The sequence below is a fragment of the Prunus mume genome, linkage group LG7, assembly GCF_029339155.1.
Source record: "Prunus mume cultivar Tortuosa linkage group LG7, ASM2933915v1, whole genome shotgun sequence".
NCBI classification, from domain to species: Eukaryota; Viridiplantae; Streptophyta; class Magnoliopsida; order Rosales; family Rosaceae; genus Prunus; species Prunus mume.
Window position 1 is genome coordinate 5,870,933 of NC_142704.1, and position 19,258 is coordinate 5,890,190.

General features: G+C 39.8%; 4 protein-coding genes across 4 annotated transcripts; 2 read left to right on the forward strand and 2 right to left on the reverse strand.

The window, feature by feature from the left end:
• The first annotated feature begins 357 nt into the window (after nt 1-357).
• On the forward strand, nt 358-3,204 carry LOC103338033 (uncharacterized). Its single transcript, XM_008241212.2, has 4 exons — nt 358-1,174; nt 1,623-2,054; nt 2,340-2,646; nt 2,759-3,204. The coding sequence occupies exons 1-4, from the start codon at nt 746-748 to the stop codon at nt 2,899-2,901; spliced, it is 1,311 nt and encodes a 436-aa protein (XP_008239434.2). The 5' UTR covers nt 358-745; the 3' UTR covers nt 2,902-3,204.
• A 1,839-nt stretch (nt 3,205-5,043) lies between these two features.
• LOC103338032 (cyclin-dependent kinase G-2) lies at nt 5,044-8,064 on the reverse strand. Its single transcript, XM_008241211.3, is given in 6 exon segments — nt 5,044-5,583; nt 5,696-5,778; nt 5,866-6,001; nt 6,128-6,820; nt 6,822-6,961; nt 6,963-8,064. Coding segments are annotated over 6 exon segments (1,908 nt in total). The 5' UTR covers nt 7,575-8,064; the 3' UTR covers nt 5,044-5,339.
• A 973-nt stretch (nt 8,065-9,037) lies between these two features.
• Nucleotides 9,038-11,723, forward strand: MLS (malate synthase). Its single transcript, XM_008241210.3, is given in 5 exon segments — nt 9,038-9,481; nt 9,746-10,074; nt 10,188-10,236; nt 10,238-10,519; nt 10,763-11,723. Coding segments are annotated over 5 exon segments (1,722 nt in total). The 5' UTR covers nt 9,038-9,079; the 3' UTR covers nt 11,423-11,723.
• A 4,471-nt stretch (nt 11,724-16,194) lies between these two features.
• LOC103338217 (von willebrand factor A domain protein) lies at nt 16,195-18,132 on the reverse strand. The gene is made up of 2 exons (XM_089055636.1): nt 16,377-18,132; nt 16,195-16,292 (listed from the first exon to the last, which is right to left on the reverse strand). Exon 1 carries the CDS (start codon nt 17,395-17,397, stop codon nt 16,459-16,461), a length of 939 nt encoding a protein of 312 aa, XP_088911762.1. The 5' UTR covers nt 17,398-18,132; the 3' UTR covers nt 16,195-16,292; nt 16,377-16,458.
• Nucleotides 18,133-19,258: the final 1,126 nt, after the last annotated feature.

Below are 19,258 nucleotides of genomic sequence, written 5' to 3' on the forward strand. Positions count from 1 at the left end.
TGTCAGATACGTCCCAGACCGTTAGGTAACTTGGGTAGGTAGGTTGGTGATGCTTCGGTCCAACTTGTCAACTACGCAAATTTACATAATAAACCACCGAATGATGTAAATGGCATTAACCACTGATTACCAAATTATATATAAGATTGTACTTTTTGGTAATCTAAATTGTTCCAAAGGCTAACTTTGACTGTCAGGTATTTTTATTATTCATCTTTCATGTCTTCGGATGATGCAATCCAAGCAGCACACTGAATTTTTGTGGTGTTTGGTATTATTATTTAATTAGTTCACTTATTAATTTTCCAATCCCTTTTGGACTAAAAAGAGTCTAATCTATCAAATATTAGTAAAATAAACCTTGGGTTGGGGAGAGAATGTGAATTTCATGAAACTCCTTGACCCTTGCAGGTTCCCATACGTGTATGTAGACTGCATAATGTGAAAACCATGCTCATTAGCTGACAAAACTAAAAGGCAAAAGTAGCAAATCCAGTATCAGATCTCCATTCAAATACCATATTGCAGTTACAGAAAGCAATCTCAACATTCCCCAAACCTTGTTCATATGCTTAACTCAAAACTATAGAACAGAAAAACCCATTTCTCAGATTTCATTTCTCTTTCCACTGTTCTTCATAGAATCAGTGCCCATATTAAGGCACACTTGGAAACACTGATTTGAATAAAACCAATCTCAGACCAACCATTCAAATTTGTTTTTCACTTACTTTTCCTTCACTTTATGGCCAGCCCGAACTCACAAACAACTCAAACTCCATTGATAGATGCATCACAAACACAAACAAACCCTAGTGATGATGATGATGCCAAACTTGATCACTCTCTCCACAGCTTGGAGACCTTTCTCAGGCTCTTTGGGTTTTGCCAGTACTCTTTTCTGAGCTTCAGCCTCTCATGGCTTGCTTTCCTTCTTGTGGGTGTTGCACTTCCATTGGTACTCATTGAAATCTCTTATAGTTCCAGAAGTGAGAAGTATCAGATCAAAAAATTTGAGCTTCAGATTCTGGTTTCTGAGTCTCTTGTGGCTGCCATTTCTCTTGTTTGTATTTCTTACAACCTCAGAAAGTATGGCATACGGAGGTTCTTGTTCGTCGATAGGTATCATGGTCATATGCTTCAGTACCGTGAGGAATATATACAGAAGATCAATGTGAGTTTGGCAGTGCCCATTGCTCCCTTATTTAATTTTTTTTCCTTTTCATTTTATGCTTGTGACCTTTATGTTCTACCTGAGTAATTCTACTATTGGGGGATAAAATTAAATTTGATGCAGATAGCTGGTTGAAGTAATTGTATGTATTGGCTAGTTGAGTTGATGTAAAAATCAATTTTAGTTGAAAACAGAACCTGAAACTTAAATTGACAAATACTTTGACTACAAGTTACTGTCAGTTTCTCCCTTTGACTCACTCTGTATCTTGCACTTGGCTGAAGTTTTAGCTCTCGAACCTTCTTCAAGATTCTTAAGTTTGGCACAAATTTTCCATCTTGCTTGATGTGCTAATTGCGATGAACTACTATGGGAACATCTTGTTTCTATTATGTATTATAGCTAATACAGCAGTGAGATCATAATTTTGTATATCCCACTTCTTCAGAACTTCTTCCGCTTGCTGGCAGTGTGCGTATTGCCTTGCCTCCTTCTGAAGACTGCTCGTGAAGTCACTCGCGTAATTTATGTTCACTACGATTCATGGTGGAAATCTGTTCTTGCATTGCTTGCTTTGCTTGTGTCATGGACGTTTTCAACTATAATTTTCCTATCAGGCAGTGCTTTGTTCAACTTGGTGTGCAGTTTGCAATTGATACACTTTGAGAACTATGGGAAGCTTTTGGAAAGGGACATGGATGTTTCTGCGTATATCGAAGAACACACTCGTCTAACGCAGTATCTATCCAAGATCAGCCACAGATTCCGAATCTATCTTATTTTTCAAATTTTAGTTGTGACAGCCAGCCAATTTGTGGCTCTACTGCAGACCACAGGAAATCACGGAATCGTCAATCTCATCAACGGAGGCGATTTTGCAGTAAGTTCAGAACAATATGCTTCATGTTTCACATGGATCTCAAAGAGATTGAACTATTTTTTTGGCCATACAAGTATATTCAACTTAGCTAGATCAAACTTTTGCTATCCCCTTCCCCACTCAGAAATTTGATCTCATAATGTGGTCGTGACTGGTTTTGATGAATAAAGTGCTCAACTGAATCACTTGACATATATGCCTTACTTCTTGTTTTCTTGTCTTCTAATACTGTCAGAGGAATAGGCTTTGGATATACTTAGTATCACTTGATTATCACTATTGCAGGTCGCCTGTATTGTTGAGCTTGTTGGGTTAATTATATGCCTGCATGGGGCTGCAAAGATTTCACACAGAGCTCAAGGTCTTGCATCAGTTACTAGCAGATGGCATGCTGTGGTCACCTGCGGCCCCAAAGATGCATCTCAATCGAGATTCGACAACAGTACGGGAAACTTGGAGATTGCTTATTCTGCTGGTTCATTACCCATAACCTACTCAGAAAGCGATCTAGAGTCAGTTGATTACGTGCCAGTGCCAACAAGTACACAAATAGCTTCAGACAAGTCCCTCTTTCAGAAAAGACAAGCTTTTGGTATGTCCACAAGATCAACAGAAATCTTGTAACTTGATGGAATGCTTTGATGCATTGCTGATCTTGGGTTTTTGTTTTTCTTTCAAGTTTAACAAGTTTTTCCTGCTTTCAGTTACATACATGCAATCAAATCTGGGTGGGCTTACCCTCTACGGCTTTACGGTGGATCGGGCGCTCATTGGCACCATCTTCTTTGTTGAGTTAACACTGGCTCTCTTTGTGCTGGGGAAGACAATTACCTTCACCACCCAATGATTTTATTAGCACTCTCTTTCGGCAGCTGACTACTCTTGCGATGTGTTTAAGAGGCAGACATGGCTGCAATAGACTCTCTGCTGTATTTTACAGGCAGAAATTTCACCGGGCGCTATAGCACTTACATTTTACCAAGGACTTCATTTACTTTGGTTAAACATATATTCAAAGCCATATTGTATATTGTATGATGGCCCGATGTGGGACTGGTTTCTTTTTCTGGGTAAACAAAGGGTCAAAGATGTGAGATTATTTTTCTGATGAACAAATGTGAGATTTTTATTGGACGATTTTTTTTTTTTTCAGAGGCTTGGTCACTTGATAGCTGCACATTTTTCTTTGATCCCTATACTTTACGCACAAGCCGTTTTGATACCTATTCAAAAATTTACCAACGCCATTCAGCCCCAAACCTTTGTCGAAGCTTGACCCAAAAAAGAAATAACCTTTGTCGAAGAGGACTTAAACAGACCCCAAAAAAATTAATGTGACAAAGCACAAAATATACGACAACTAGTTAAAATACCCCAAAAAATCATCTAAATTCAGTCAGAAACATCTGCACTGCTCGAATCGGAAAATAAAATGGGTAGTATAATCGGAAAATAAAATGGGTAGTATAATGAGATGTCGAAGGACGATGAAGTAGCACAAGAAAATTTACTGCTGCTTCAGCATTATTACTCAATATGAAATACAGATGTTGCAAACTTGGAAGTTACAGCTGCTTTTAGGTATGAAACACAAATAAAGCACACTTCCACGCTCAGATTTTCGCAATTTATCTGTAATCCAAAAGAATTTGCGGGATAAAAGTTTAGTTAAAGAGAAAATATTGCATGCAAAATCAAACTGGATCTCCAGTGCTCTGAAGATATTAGGGGAAAAAGACAACTTAAGCACAGAAACCTTTGCCATTACAATCTTTTACCATTTGATGGTATTTCCCTCATGGTTGATCACTCTGCGAATTCACCCTGGCTTGCAAATTTTAACATTGATCTTATGTGGCCAAGACAAAAATTGAAACATGTCAAAAGACATCGACTATTGCAATTCAACCTGTACATCTTTAACCTAGAGTGGTTTCAGAAATGAAAGGCATGAACTTCTTTTTTTTTTCCATCAATTTTCAACTTCCATTATGATTTCACAACTAGATTTTTTGATTTAAAAGTGCCACCTTGTTGCAGGATCACAAAATACATGGGAGGTTGGACAAAAGGGCAAACCCTTACTCTTCATCATCATAATTTTCTACTGATATAGCATAATAGATTGAAGTACAATACAAAAACTAGTGATACCTATGTTCGCTCCCCGTGGCGAAAAATATAATAGCAGCCATTAGATTCACACATCAGTACAAAATAAATAAAAACCAACAACCTTACCAGCCAAACGGTCTAGCTGCAGGCAAGCAAAACTCTCCATTTGTAATAGCAAGCTAATTCCTAACCGAAGAATGCACATGGGAAGATCCAAGTCAAAAGTAAAAATTAACCAAATGAAGGAAACGCAGAGTAAGAAACACAAAATTTACAACAAGACACAGAAGCATAATATAAGTTTACAACCACATTGTCCTGGCAAGCAACACTACTTAGACAATGAAACTGAACTGCACTATCAACTTACAGTGCACATGTATGCACATGAGAAGGAATACAAACATGGAACTTCTAATTGGGAGAATTCCATTGATGCAAGAATGAAACCTCCTAGCAGCAGTCATTGCATATTCCGAAATTGTATTCTTTTATTCATGTATTCATGATTTGAGTGGTCCAGATATAACTTGCATTTCGCTAATAAACTAAAGTAATTCTTTTACTCTGAACTTGAAGATAAAGAAAGACAAAAAATCCAGCATTTTAATTATATATTTGCTGAATGGAGTATGAACAGACAATGGCCTAACATAGTATAACCATAAGCTAAGCATTGGAGGCAGAGCATCATGATCTAAGAAAACATGGAAAATTGGATACACCACAATACAAGCAACCAGCAATACATGTGAAAGACTGGATACACCTCAAAGCCATTGTGTGCAGTAAAATAACTTACGTTTGGGAAAATTCCTGTCCTTCAAGTGCGAAATGCCAATAACACCCTCCCATTCTTTTAAGGCCCAGAATCTCTTGCAAATAAAAGTATAAGCATGAATAAAGAGAAAACAAAAGGTTTTACATAAAAATAATGAAGAAATTGGAATAGAAACAATATGATTCAATTATGTACAAAGACTGCACCACTATGCTGCTTTTAAAGGACAAACCATTACTGCCCACCGACTCTCCAGGCAACTCCTTTGCTGTAGCGATCCTAAAGGGCCCTACAGTCACGTGTTGTGCTTTGCAGCTGCCTAATGGTCAGGTTAGCAAAATTTGAAGAACTGCCATAAAAAAAGGCTAAAATTATTGCTTAAATTTTTCTCACGCTGCCTGCTGCTTAGGTACCGGTCTTGAATGCAGATCAGGAGTAATTGGCTTGAAATCATATCTCGGTTCGGGAGACTCACGAAACCAGTTGTGGTTGAGAGCATCCTTTGCTGTCATTCGCTCCGCAGGGTTATATGATAAGAGCCGCTTCAACAGATCAAACCCCGATTCAGAGAGCACTGGGGATGAGCCAGTGAAAGATGCAGCAGGAAATTTCTTGCGCAGATGATTGTAGCAACTGAAAAGAAACAGAACTATTAGAATGATAGCTGAACGGTGAAAACGAGTAATAAAATGATCTGCAGGTAACAATAAACTCATTAAAATTAAAATAGAAGAAAGAAACTTACTGTTGTTTGACAGAATTAACTTTGAAGCCTGGCAATTTGGATAATCCACTTTTCTCATCTGGTGTACCAAGCATTCTGAAGATCTGCAAACATTTTAGTGAAACACATCAGGAAACGATCAAGGATAAATTAGAAATAAAATAGCTTAAGTAACATGGAACAAAACAAACCTTATCAATCTGATCAACTTCAGTTTTCCCTTTGAACAATGCGTCTTTTGCCAACAATTCAGCCATTATGCAACCAACCGACCACATATCAATTGCTGTAGAGTACTGTTTTGTACCTAATAGAATTTCAGGTGCCCTGCACAGTAGAACAATACACAATCACTTCAAGTTGCCCAATTAATGTGTAGTTCTAGTCTAAAAGATACTAACAGAAAAAATATAAAAAGTTGACCACTTCAATACTGAGTAGAGTGAAGCTCACCTGTACCAGAGAGTGACAACCAAAGGAGTATATGGCTTCAGTGGACTCCCATACTGGCGTGACAACCCCAAGTCACATATTTTCAACTCACCCTCCTTGTTCACAAGGAGATTTGATGATTTCAGATCTCTGTGAAGGACCCAATTGTCATGAAGATACTCTACACCGTTCAAAAGCTGTAGCATCAAGTACTTTACTTCACCTATACTAAATGGCTGTTTCATAGAATCCATTAGCCCCTTGAGGTCATATTCCATATACTCCATGACCATATAAACACCATCAAAGTCATCCATAACAACTTCCTTAACACCTACAACCGAAGGGTGATTAAAAGACAAAAGAATGTTTATTTCTCTCAATGCTGACATTGGGAAACCATCACATCCCTTATCAACATCCATTTTCACCTTCTTTAATGCTACAATTTCTCCACTCTTTTTATCTCTGGCTCTATAGACAACACCATAAGTGCCTTCATTTATTTTGTTGAGTTTTTCATACTCAAACACACTTCTGCAACCCTGAAGCATGTTTATACTTCCTTGCATAGGCACCGCAGGCTCTTCAATCTTCGGAAGATCAACATCATCTTCTGAATCAGACTCTGACTCAGAGTACAACTGATTAATGCCAACGCCAGCATTCCCATCATGTTTATCAATATTCATGTTTTTGTCACATAACTCTTCTGCCATAATATTTTTCTCCAGGCGTCTCAAAGCTGCTTTCTTCGTCAGAGCTAGAAACTCTGGTCCGGCTCCCCCCCGAGCCTTCCCTTTGGATCTCCCCGCTTTCAGGAGAACTGCACGGGTCGTCAGCAATATCACCTTGGAGCCCTTGGAGAATCAAAATCAGATGCCCATCTTGACAAAGAGATGTTGGGTGGATGGACCATGTTTTTTTTAGCCTGCTCATCTTGCCCGGACTGCTCAGAATGCAGCTGTGTAGACAAATCAGCAGGAGCCTCCAATTGACAACTACCCTCCAAACAATCTGCCACAGAGGGTTCAGAGACCTCCACTTCCTGAGACTTAACCACCGTAACTGGAGACTTTGAAACAACCCCATCAAAAAGACCGTTCTGAACTGAGGTTGGATGAGCAGGGGACGGAGGAATAACTGGAACAACTCTATTCTTTGATGAGACTCTCACTTGCTTCTCTTCTCTGTCCCATATAATAGGAGAAAACTTCCTCTTCTTCTCAGGAGGCAATTGAACCAAACATTCACTCTTTCGGGTTTTGCTATTCTTAGAACACGGTTCTGAGGAATTTGACGACTGTTCAGACCCTCCTGAATTGCGCACATTGGAAGGTAAATGGAATCCATTCTTATGTTTGACGTCATCACCTCGACAAACCCCATTCCTATAAGATTCAAATTCTCTTTTGGAATAATTATAAGAATCCCTTCTCCTCAAAACATCGACTCGCCCTGTCGCCATATGATTAACAATCTCTTCTAAATCAGTGATCAGACTCAACAATCAAAATCAAAACAGAAAAACCCCAATCAATTTTCAAAACCCTAAACCCCCAAAAGTCAATAATTTAGTTTGTTCAAACCCTAGCCAATCCAAACCCAAAATAACAAATTGAATCTTTTTTTTCCGAGCAAACCCAAGATCAATCAGCACAGAAACACAGAACACAAAATATTCAATTACAAAATCACAAACAGATAGGCAAATCGGCGAATAACAAACGAAGATCGTGAGCAAATACCCTAGACCTCGATTTCTGTGAGACCCTTGAGAAATTCACAGGTATCGGAAGGCCTTACCGGCAAGAGATCGCTAACAGAGAGAAACGAAAGCACAACGGCGATGAGAAGGCCAACAACACCGATCAGCCTCCAAGGTTCTTCGCTTTTACGCGTTTAGATAGTCTGCCCTCTGACTTTGCGTGCTAGCTTATATATTTATATCCTCTGGCGTCGGTTTGGAAGCCTCGTGGTACTTGTATTTTTTGTGCCCTTTTCCTTTTTGTTATGGGAAATATTTATTTTCCTTTTTGGTGGTGTTTATGTTTCTGGGCCTACAAATTATTTCACATAGTTTTTATCCATTGAGCCTGCCCATCTTATGGATACAAATTTTGGCTCTTTGGGCCTTTGTATTTAACAAAACTAATGAAACTCCGTAGAAACCCATAATATGCTATTCGGCCCTTTGGGCCAATTTGTAATCCTATCTGAAAAGAACAGATCGTGTTGATGAATTACAAGAATTATATAGTGAGGGGATCTCTTAATCGTTAGATCAAATTGGTTAGCTGTTTGATCAAATTGGTTAATTTGATCCAACGATTAAGAAATAGACCTTCATTTAAGGGTTATATAATGCCCTCAAGAATAACTATAATGAACTAATACGATTCGATTCTGACTTGGCTGCTTGATATATGCTGCGTTCTGCTTTATCATTGCTTGCTTGACATAAATACGAATATGTCGAGTTTTACTAACACAAATAATTAACGAGTCAGTCTATTGCCAACCACGAATAACCCACACATCAACAAATTAAATAAAGAAATTGAACCAATACGAACACGAAATGACACAACACGAACAAAGAGCCGATAACACAAATTGCTAACACCTATGAGTTATACGACGTGAAGGTCCAATGACTCTAGGGCCTGGTGGCATAGTCCCACCAATCCTCTCATCAATTTCCCACCCCAAGGCAGGCACAGAATTCAAAGAAACCACCCCTCCTTATCCTCCTAATCTTCACGAATAACTTTGCATCACAACCTGCTCACCTTACGCACATAATGCCATGCACCGCCTACATCAAGATCAAGCCCATAAAGATAATGCTCTACGCACCTATCTTTTTGGTCACGCCTCTATATAATATATCTATCACCACACCTCCTCTTACAAGCATATAGCATATAGTTTTGTTATAGACAAAGGAAAAAGAAGAAAAAAGACACGAAAATGATGGGAGTTGGCACATATGTACACACTGCACCAGCCACCAGTAAGAGTGGTGGTGGTGCTGCAGGCTATGATGTTCCTGAAGGGGTCGAAATCCGGGGACGGTTCGATGAAGAATTTGCCAAGATTCTGACCAAGGAGGCTTTGGAATTTGTGGTGGAGTTGCAGAGGGAGTTTAGGAACCGGATTAAGTATGCATTGGAGTGTAGGAAGGAAGCTAAGAGGAGGTACAATGAGGGGGCTGTGCCAGGGTTTGATCCAGCTACCAAGTTCATTAGGGAAACAAATTGGGTTTGTGCACCTGTCCCACCAGCTGTGGCTGATCGGAGGGTGGAGATTACAGGACCTGTGGAGAGGAAGATGATCATCAACGCTCTCAATTCTGGAGCCAAAGTTTTCATGGTCAGTATTATTAATCAATTTTAATTTTCCTATTTTGCTAGCACGTCTTCACTCTTTTGTCACCCTGTAGTCATGATAGAAAATTTAATGTCACCGTACCAACACGTAGCGTGATTCATCTAAATTCTAAATTATAACATAGATCACATCCCTAATAGATACGGGCCTAATTTTATGAATCTCATCTTTAATGTGACATGCGACCGATAAATGTGGTGCAAATAATTTTATAGGCACAAATGAAAGTGGTTCTTGTCTATGTAGGCTGACTTTGAAGATGCACTGTCACCAACTTGGGAGAACCTAATGAGAGGCCAAGTGAATCTGAAGGATGCTGTTGATGGGAGCATAACCTTTCATGACAAGGCCAGAAACAGAGTTTACAAGCTGAATGACAAAAACACAGCCAAGCTTTTTGTGCGTCCAAGAGGATGGCACTTGCCTGAGGCTCATATTTTAATTGATGGAGAGCCTGCAACTGGTTGCCTTGTGGACTTTGGCCTTTATTTCTTCCACAACTATGCAGCCTTCCGCCAAACCCAAGGTGCAGGGTTTGGCCCTTTCTTCTATCTCCCTAAAATGGAGAATTCAAGGTAACCAGTGACTTATCCCTAAAAAATTTATCTCTCTGCTTATCTGACTAATTTGGAAGATGCATGAAAATTAGACTTATTTTTCGGTGCTGCTTCTGTCACGATTTTGGCAGGGAAGCTAAAATATGGAACTGTGTATTTGAGAAGGCAGAGAAGAAAGCCAGGGATAGAGAGAGGAAGCATCAGGGCAACTGTTCTGATTGAAACACTTCCAGCTGTGTTTCAAATGGATGAAATTCTGCATGAGCTTAGGGATCACTCTGTTGGGCTGAACTGTGGAAGATGGGATTACATTTTCAGCTATGTCAAAACCTTCCAGGGTCACCCTGACCGACTGTTACCGGACCGGATTCTGGTGGGCATGACTCAGAATTTCATGAGGAATTACTCTGATCTCCTCATCAGGACATGCCATAGGAGGGGCGTGCACGCCATGGGTGGGATGGTAAGCATTTCTGTCACGTATATAGCATGAGTCTGCAGCCATAGACAAGCTTTGTGCATGTATTTTTTATGGACAAGCTTTGTGCATTTGATACATGCATATGGGAACTAAATTCTTGGTTAGCTAATTAAGTGATAAGAGTCGCACAATGACTTGCAGATCCATATGAATTTATGAAAATTAATTAGAAATTATAAAAAACCAAATTCATTAACTTGTTGTTGGTAATTTGTGATTGAGCAGGCAGCTCAAATTCCAATCAGAGATGACCCTGCTGCAAATGAAGCAGCACTGGATTTAGTGAGGAAGGACAAGTTAAGAGAGGTGAAAGCAGGACATGATGGGACTTGGGCAGCTCATCCAGGGCTAATCCCAGCCTGCATGGAAGTCTTCACCAACAACATGGGCAGCAACACCCCTTACCAAATCCAATCCATGAGGAGAGAAGATGCATCAAGCATTACTGAAGAAGACCTCTTGGAGAGGCCCCGAGGAGTTCGAACGCTGGAAGGCCTCCGCCTGAACACCCGAGTCGGGATCCAGTACTTGGCAGCATGGTTGACTGGGACAGGCTCAGTGCCTCTCTACAACCTCATGGAAGATGCTGCAACAGCTGAGATAAGCAGGGTGCAGAACTGGCAGTGGATCAAGTATGGAGTGGAGCTGGATGGAGATGGGCTTGGAGTGAGAGTTGGGAACGAGCTATTTGGGAGAGTGGTGGAGGAAGAAATGCAGAGGATTGAGAGAGAGGTTGGGAAAGAAAAGTTCAAGAAGGGAATGTATAAGGAAGCTTGCAAGCTCTTCACCAGGCAATGCACTGCTCAAACACTTGATGATTTTCTCACCCTAGATGCTTATAATCACATTGTCCTGCATCATCCAAGGGGATCATCCAGGCTCTAAAATCAGATTATCTTAATTAATCACCTGGTTTTTCAATGTTTAGTTTAAGGATCAGTTCCTCTAGCAGTCTTTGCCAAATCAATAATAATGTACTCTCTCTCTCTCTCTCTCTCTCTCTCTCTCTCTCTGATCCAATGTATTGATGGTGGTTTCATGCAATCCAACTGTACTTCTCTGTATACATATTTTCCATCATGATATGTATGTCTTCTGTAATGAAATCGTCCATTAGTTGTAAAATCAGATTATCTTAATTAATCACCTGGTTTTTCAATGTTTAGTTTAAGGATCAGTTCCTCTAGCAGTCTTTGCCAAATCAATAATAATGTACTCTCTCTCTCTCTCTCTCTCTCTCTCTCTCTCTGATCCAATGTATTGATGGTGGTTTCATGCAATCCAACTGTACTTCTCTGTATACATACTTTCCATCATGATATGTATGTCTTCTGTAATGAAATCGTCCATTAGTTGTAACTTACATTGGAATTGAACAATCACTTATATCCTAATCTAACCCATTAGTGCACCCATTAATCATAAGTTATAACTTGATTGTATATATAAAATGTGTGATTTCAAATAATGGTTCAGCTTTCTCCTTTTTTTTTTCTTTTTTTTTTTTGAATTCTTTTTCTTCAGACAAAAATGAAAAATATAAATAATGAACATTTTTACAACATAAATTATAAAATTCGAATAAGTACTCGTTAAGCATAAGTGGCAAGTTTGGACACAAAACAGTGGAGCTCATATATGTATATATAATATAGCTTTCTTTTTTTTTTGGCCATATATAATATATCTTATGAAATTGAAGAAGAAGAAAAAACACTCGTTGTGTGGAGTGGCAATTTTGGGCACAAACATTTAGAGTCCGTTTGGTATCTTACTAAAAAAAGTGAACTAAAAAACCATGATCTTTTTAAAAATACGAGTTTTCAAATATTGATTTTAAAATCTAAAAACTTGTTTAGTATTTCCAAAACTATTTTAAAGATCTATAAAAATGTCTCAGAAACCCATTCCCTTTTTCACAGTGGCCCACCACCGATTGGTACAGGTCACAAGCAATGTCCATCTTTTACAATGGCACCATCCTTCACCTTATGATCTTTGTTAAGGCCCAAAAATTCAAGGTTGGGCCCAAATAAATTCTTGGCCCAGTCGACACCTTATTAAGAAAAGACCGGTTGAGCATGTGAAATTCGCCATGCACACTTTCACAAGCCACGACCACGTGTCATGCCAAATAAAAATGCAATTTATCACGCTAAGAATTAAAATGAGCCTATAAAAGGCATTGGCTTTACAAGCCCATGCTAATTATTTCGTCAAACACTATGTCTCTCTTCAAAGCGACAAAATTCAAGCACATCAAGCGACATGTAATGTCAAGCGAAAAATTATTATTATTACACCTAGCCACGCTACAAGCTTAAGTAGGCTCAAGCCACGCAAATGCTCCGGGTCTTGCTTGAGTGGGTTGTGGTATGAATGGTAACGAGCGTTCACGAGGCCCATTGATGAGCCGAGAAATGGAAATTTTGGGCTGCTTGGGAGCCCCAAAACTCAAGCCCATTTATTGAGCCCAAATTTGTAGATAAGCATAAAAGAGAGAAAAAAGCCCAAATACCCTAGAAAATTAACTCATCACTTAAGGAAATTAGCTCATGTTCTTAATGGGCTAACTCATCACTTTAGCAAGGCCCAAATAGCTTAGAAAATATCCAAAAATCTTCAGCACATGGTGTGAAATAAAACCACGATAGAAAACCATGAGATGTTTTTACGCTCATGCTACTGGGAACTCAAGAACATGGCCGAAGACAAACCCAACGCAAGCCATCGAAAAACCAAAGGATATTGGCGCGCGAAGGAGAAAAGGCAACCTTCAGACCAGCCAAAGTTACCTATCTTCTTCCTTTACTAAATCTTGCCATGAAATAGGGGAGGAAATGAGGAGAGATGATAGCCAAAAATAAGAAATCACCACTAGAATGGCTGCGAGAAGACTTCTGAATTCCCAAAAATATGGTCCCTATGTATTGAGCAGAGGAGAATTTCACAAAATGGGATGGATCGAAATGAGAGAAGAGAAATGAAAAGGGAGACTTGGCAAAATTGGAGAAAACCTATTAGGGTTTTTTGGGAAGGATGAGCTTTCAACGGTTATAAAATGAGGTAACTCCTACCCATTAAACCTAACGAGAGCAGTGGAGTAAGCTTATTCTCTAACTGCTTGAAACATCAAGCCAAGTGCCTCACCTTCTATCTACTTCTTCTTTATCCTAATCAAGACACACATTTAGATAGCAACCTACATCTCTCCTCCCTGAAACCTCTGCAATTTCGAGCCTTATTCCTCCGTCTCCTCCCCTTTTCTCTTCTGTTAAAACACTCCAAAACTTGATGATTTTTCTTCAAGTTGCCAAAACTACTCAACACACCCATTATACCCTCATGTCTCTCATTCTTCAACAAACCCTTTTAGAATCCATTCCCCTTTTCCTTAGAACCCTTGTCTTTCATAAGAACTCACAGCTCTCTCTCTGTTTATGCTAAACTCATGATGGTTTTGCTCCCATGCCATAAGCTTCTCATGCCAAGCTAAGAATACCTGTAAGCTGTTGTTATTTTTATTGGTGAAGGTAACCAAGGTGTTTCCTAAGGTTTCACTACCATTTTGAAGTATTCTTGGGGTCTGATCTTTGAACTCAGACCTAAAGGGCAGCTTCACATGTTTCTCTTTTCGGCAGCCCTAGCTCATTCGTCAGACTGCTAGAACAAAAAGACCCCCACAATCTTCATCATCACATTGTGCTTGTAAAATTGAAAATAGTAGGGCAATGGGTTCCCTTTTTTCATATGAAAAATACTTCTCTCCTTCCTCTATAAGTAAAAACTCCTATATTTCTGTCAATGGCAAGCTAACATTTGGGCATAAGTTTTTATTTTTTTATTTTTTATGAATTATTTTTGCACATGTGTCAAACAATAATTTGCATGAAACAAGGAGTATCTCCTTCCAGTCGTGATTCGTAAGGAAAGAGGAGTATCTCTTTCTACGAAGGAGGCAAGCAGTATTTACTTCATATGACCATTTCAAAAACACCTTATTTCAAATAGTGACGTGTCTCCCAATCGGTGGTGGACCAGAGAGAGAGAGAATAGATAGAGTAGACATAGAGACCATAAGGGAAATGCTAGTAATCTTCTCTCTAACCTTCTCTTTTGAACTTTCTCCAATTTCCCTCATAACATGTATCATTTTCTTTACACTTAAAACAATATCATTAAAAGAAAACAACCTAATTTTTGTTTTTCCATATTTACCCTTATTTGATGTATTGACTTCAATACTTTAATTTATTTATTTTTTTTATAGCTTTCTTAATACTTTGTAAAAAATTATTGTATTAATTTATTAAATATTAAAAAATTCAAAATAAAAAACCTATCTCAAGTCATCCCCACCTTTTCCCCAAAACCCACCTCCATATTCCTCACCATATCCTGAGTGCCACCCATCCCCAACCCACCCTCTCCTTACCACCTTCCCATACTCTCTCCCTCTTTTTCTCTCTTCCACTAATCTCTCTTCAAACAAAACCAAGCCCCTGCAAGTTTTGGCTACAGGTAAGAACACCCTCAAGGCCATGGCAAGCATTGGCCGTTATACTAAATTTGGATTTGAGGATCATCACCAAGCACCAACACCAACACCACACCAACACACCACCACCACCAATAAGGGTAAATAAACAAAATGATTTTGATGGATTTTTATTTATTTTTTGGTTGGAGATGTCATGTTGTTTCAGGTGTGAAGGACTGGCTCTCTCAAAATGATAAGAGGGAGGATTGGATTTGGAGTTACAAATCTGTGATTATTCGAAGAGAGAGAAAGTTATTAAAAATAATTGAATGAATTGAAAGTAATCATTAAAGTCAATACATCAAATAAGGGTAAATATGAAAAACGAAAATATAAAAAAAACAACGCATGTCATAATAAAAAATTAAAAAAAAATCCAAAAGAAAATGTTACAGAAAACATTGCTAACTTTCACCGAAAGAGAACCAGTTTGAAACCTCACTTTTTATAATTTAAAACATGAGCCTTCTGATTTGTTTTTAAGTTGAATTTTTAAAAAATGAGCAACATAAATATTTTATTTTAACAAGTACTAGAAGTACGAAGGAATAGTAGACCTCCTGTCCGAAAATTGGGTCGGTCGACCATAGATAGATAGACAGCTATAGGAATCGTGTACCATTAGAAAGGACCAATGACTGTACTATGCGAAACACGACACGCCTACTGGTGTGGCCTGCATGCAGAGAGAATGATGCCGATAGGGTTACGTGGTGCAATGAAGTGAGAGAAAAGAGGATGAACAGATCGACTTTCATCCCATCCCAACAACAGCAGATCGTAAAATATAGATAAGCTCAAAACCATTCAAATTAAACGCACACATATCCAAGTCACCCCCTCCACCTGTCCCCCCATCCAGCCACATGCCCAGTGCTCTCTCTCTCCAACCTCAACAAAAAGTAACCATATAACACCACATGACATGACACACACCATCTCTCTCGTCAGATGCCCTTACCTTTGAAAAATGCTTCCCTCTCGTCGTTTCACTGCTATTCTTTTTCTCTCTCTGATATCAGAGAAAAAAATAGAACCAGGGAACAATGAAACGGAGATGAGTACAATTTGTGTTCTGTGCGTAAACAGGGCTCAATATCACATCACATGTGAACCATTGAAAGAAAAAAATGTTCTTGACTGCACCCAAAATAAAAGTACATGACATTTGAACGTATTCAAATTTGCTTTTCACCAGATCACAGAGAGAGCGAGCTATAAAAGGAAATTAAACAGAGTATTAAACAGTGCCCAAAAATAATTCACACTTGTTAATTACGGTCATTAATTTAAGCTTACTGATAATAAAACGCAAAGCAACTCCTCATCAGTTGTTTGTTATGAACTTTGTCATCTCCAGCTAGCTTTTTACCATCTCGGTTTACCGACCCAAGCAAAGAGCAGCCTTCACGTCCAGCCTCCACGCGAACCCACCACTCTCCATCCTCCACACGTCACACGGCAGCGTCAACGAGCTCCAATCCCCTGCCGACGACCCACCGCACCCGCTGTACTGCACCCTCACCCTGCACGAGAATGCCGCCGTGTCGTAATTACTCATCACACCCACCGCCTTCGCCGCCCTCTCATTCGTCACCAGCCACACCATCGTCTCCCTTTCCTCCTGCTCCCCCACCATACTCCTGTAGGCCCCATTCGTCCATACCACCCTCCCCGCACCGTCCGATACAAACCCCGGACACGTGTCCCTCTCCAGATTCATCCTCCTCTCCACGTCCGTACGCCCTAGTCCATCTCCGCCCACCCACGTGTCCGTCACGCAGTCCACCGTCACGCACGACCCCACCACCCTCACCGGCCGCCGCTGCTGCATATTATTCATCGTACTCATCTCCTCCCCCACCACCTTACTCCTACGACATGTCGTAGAAGAAGTACTACTATTACTCTCGAAACTCTCAAAACTCAGCCACGTGGCCGAGTAACCACTCGACTTCCTCTCTCTCTCCGAGCCTTTTGGCTCAGGGGTCTCCGGCAACAGAGGCAGGGTCACAACCGTCTTTTCCTCACCCAAACCCTTCGAAGATCTCCTTCTCTTACTGATATTATTATTATTATTATTATTATTATTATTGCACCCCTGCTTCACACACCTCCGAACTCTCTTCCCCCTCCCCCTCCCCCTCCCACTCTTAACGTAAACGTCACCGTTTTCCGGCGTTGACCCACCTGAAGCCAACCCTCCGCCGTTGACCGGCTTCGGAGCAATCGGTCTGAACCTCAACATTATCCTATCCACCTGCGACATATCATATTCTCCTCCGTACCTCGCTATACAACACCCTCCTCTCCCATCCATCACTCTCTCTCTCTCCCTCTCTCCTCACTCTCTCTCTCTTCAAAACCCAAGGTTTTTTTTTTTTTTTTTTTTTGGGCAGAGTTGTTTAGTCTCGCACTCAAAGCTCATAGCTCAACAATGAAGGTGGCGAGGGCATATGGGATTTATAAGAGCAACGTGGGAGGAGACACTTGTGGGAAAAGACACGTGTGTCAACAGTTACCGCAACAGCGAAGGGAGGAGAGAGGGGATTGGCTGGGAGCCGAGACGTGGCGTTGTGATGTTTCGGTCCCACGTGATTGAGAGTTGCGAGAGGGTTTTGATTGGGCCTTGCAAGCCTGCCAATGGGAGGGCGAGAGGTGTCAGGCCAGAAGAGAGTTTTTTTGGTGACTGAGTGCAGCTTCCAGAAGGTGGACACGACGCCACAAGCGTTTCCGGTTTCTATAATTGGCATGAAGCGTTTTTCTCCAGGTGGACGGTCGGATTGTGGCCTCGGGCTTAGATTCCATGAGGGACGTTGGATTGTGTTTTGTTCTTTTCTTTGTCTCCGTGATTGGAGAAGAAAGGTAACATCCATGGGGAGAGATTTGACTGATATGCCCTCCTGTTTCGTGAGCTGAGAGTTTGGAAAATGACACGCTCTGGTTTGTGGCGTTAGCATTTGCTGATTTGTGGATTGGTTTCAGCCTATCGGTCCCAATGTAGAAAGAAAATAGAAAATAGACAAAACCAAAATACAAGAAAATTATCAAAAGTAGCCCAACCAGAGGATGTTTGCTTCTGTTGTTTTCAGGAGAATTATGGGCAAAACGGGTATTTTGTATTGGTGACTTGTCTGTATGGTTGCATTTGTGGTACTGTTCATTTACAACTTTGCAATTGACTGATTGAGATCTCACATATCCAACCCAACTATTATGAACCACGAATTTTTTGCTTTCGCCTCTTTGAGATTTTTATTGGTGTAAAGATGATCCTCGTCAGCCCTCGTCAGCTTTGACTCTCAACATGATTTACCCTATTTTTCTCAACTTTTATTTCGATGCTTGGATGAGGAAAATTAAAAGAATATGTTACGCGCAGTTATGATATGTATGAGATATAAATAAACATTTAAAAATATTTACAAAAGTCACACTATAATACTTTCGATTCATAAGAAAAGATTTTAAAGTCAGAGTTAAACAGAAAATGTAAATGAAGTAATTCCACTTACATGTTACAATCGTACTTCTATGTGACATATTGCTATCATCTTCAGGACTTTTATCTACATCCACTATTGTTGACTTGGAAACAGTAAATTTTTGTGTGTATAGCTATAGTAATACTTTTGATCAACAGTAATACTTTTGATCAACGAGATATGGGAATTCGAAATCTTCTAAATTTAAATATACTTTGGAGATAAATGTACTCAATTCTATAGCGTGGAAGGCGTGTAGAGATGGAGCACAAATAACGCACTAGTCGAAATCACTTCTAACACATGGATCAATGAATGATCTAAACTTTGACACCCTATTATATTATATCAATAATCAACTTATCAAGAGTGAATTTAACAAAACACACGTATAATTGGTTTGCATAACATCATCATTGTGTTTTCCTATTTGATCCAAATAGACCTTTTCAATGGAAAGGAATGTCCACAAATTAACCCAAGAACATGATGCTTTCTCTTTGATTGGGACAAATGTTAGAAGCACAATCTTCCACCACCCAGAAAACATATATGAGGAGGAAGGTGAAAAGTCATCTCCAAGATCTTTTGCACACTATGGTGCAGAATTTTCAGGATTTTGGGTGCGCCCATCCTTTGGATGGATTAGATCGCACGGGATCAACCTAATTAATTAGCACTTAAAAAGTTATATTA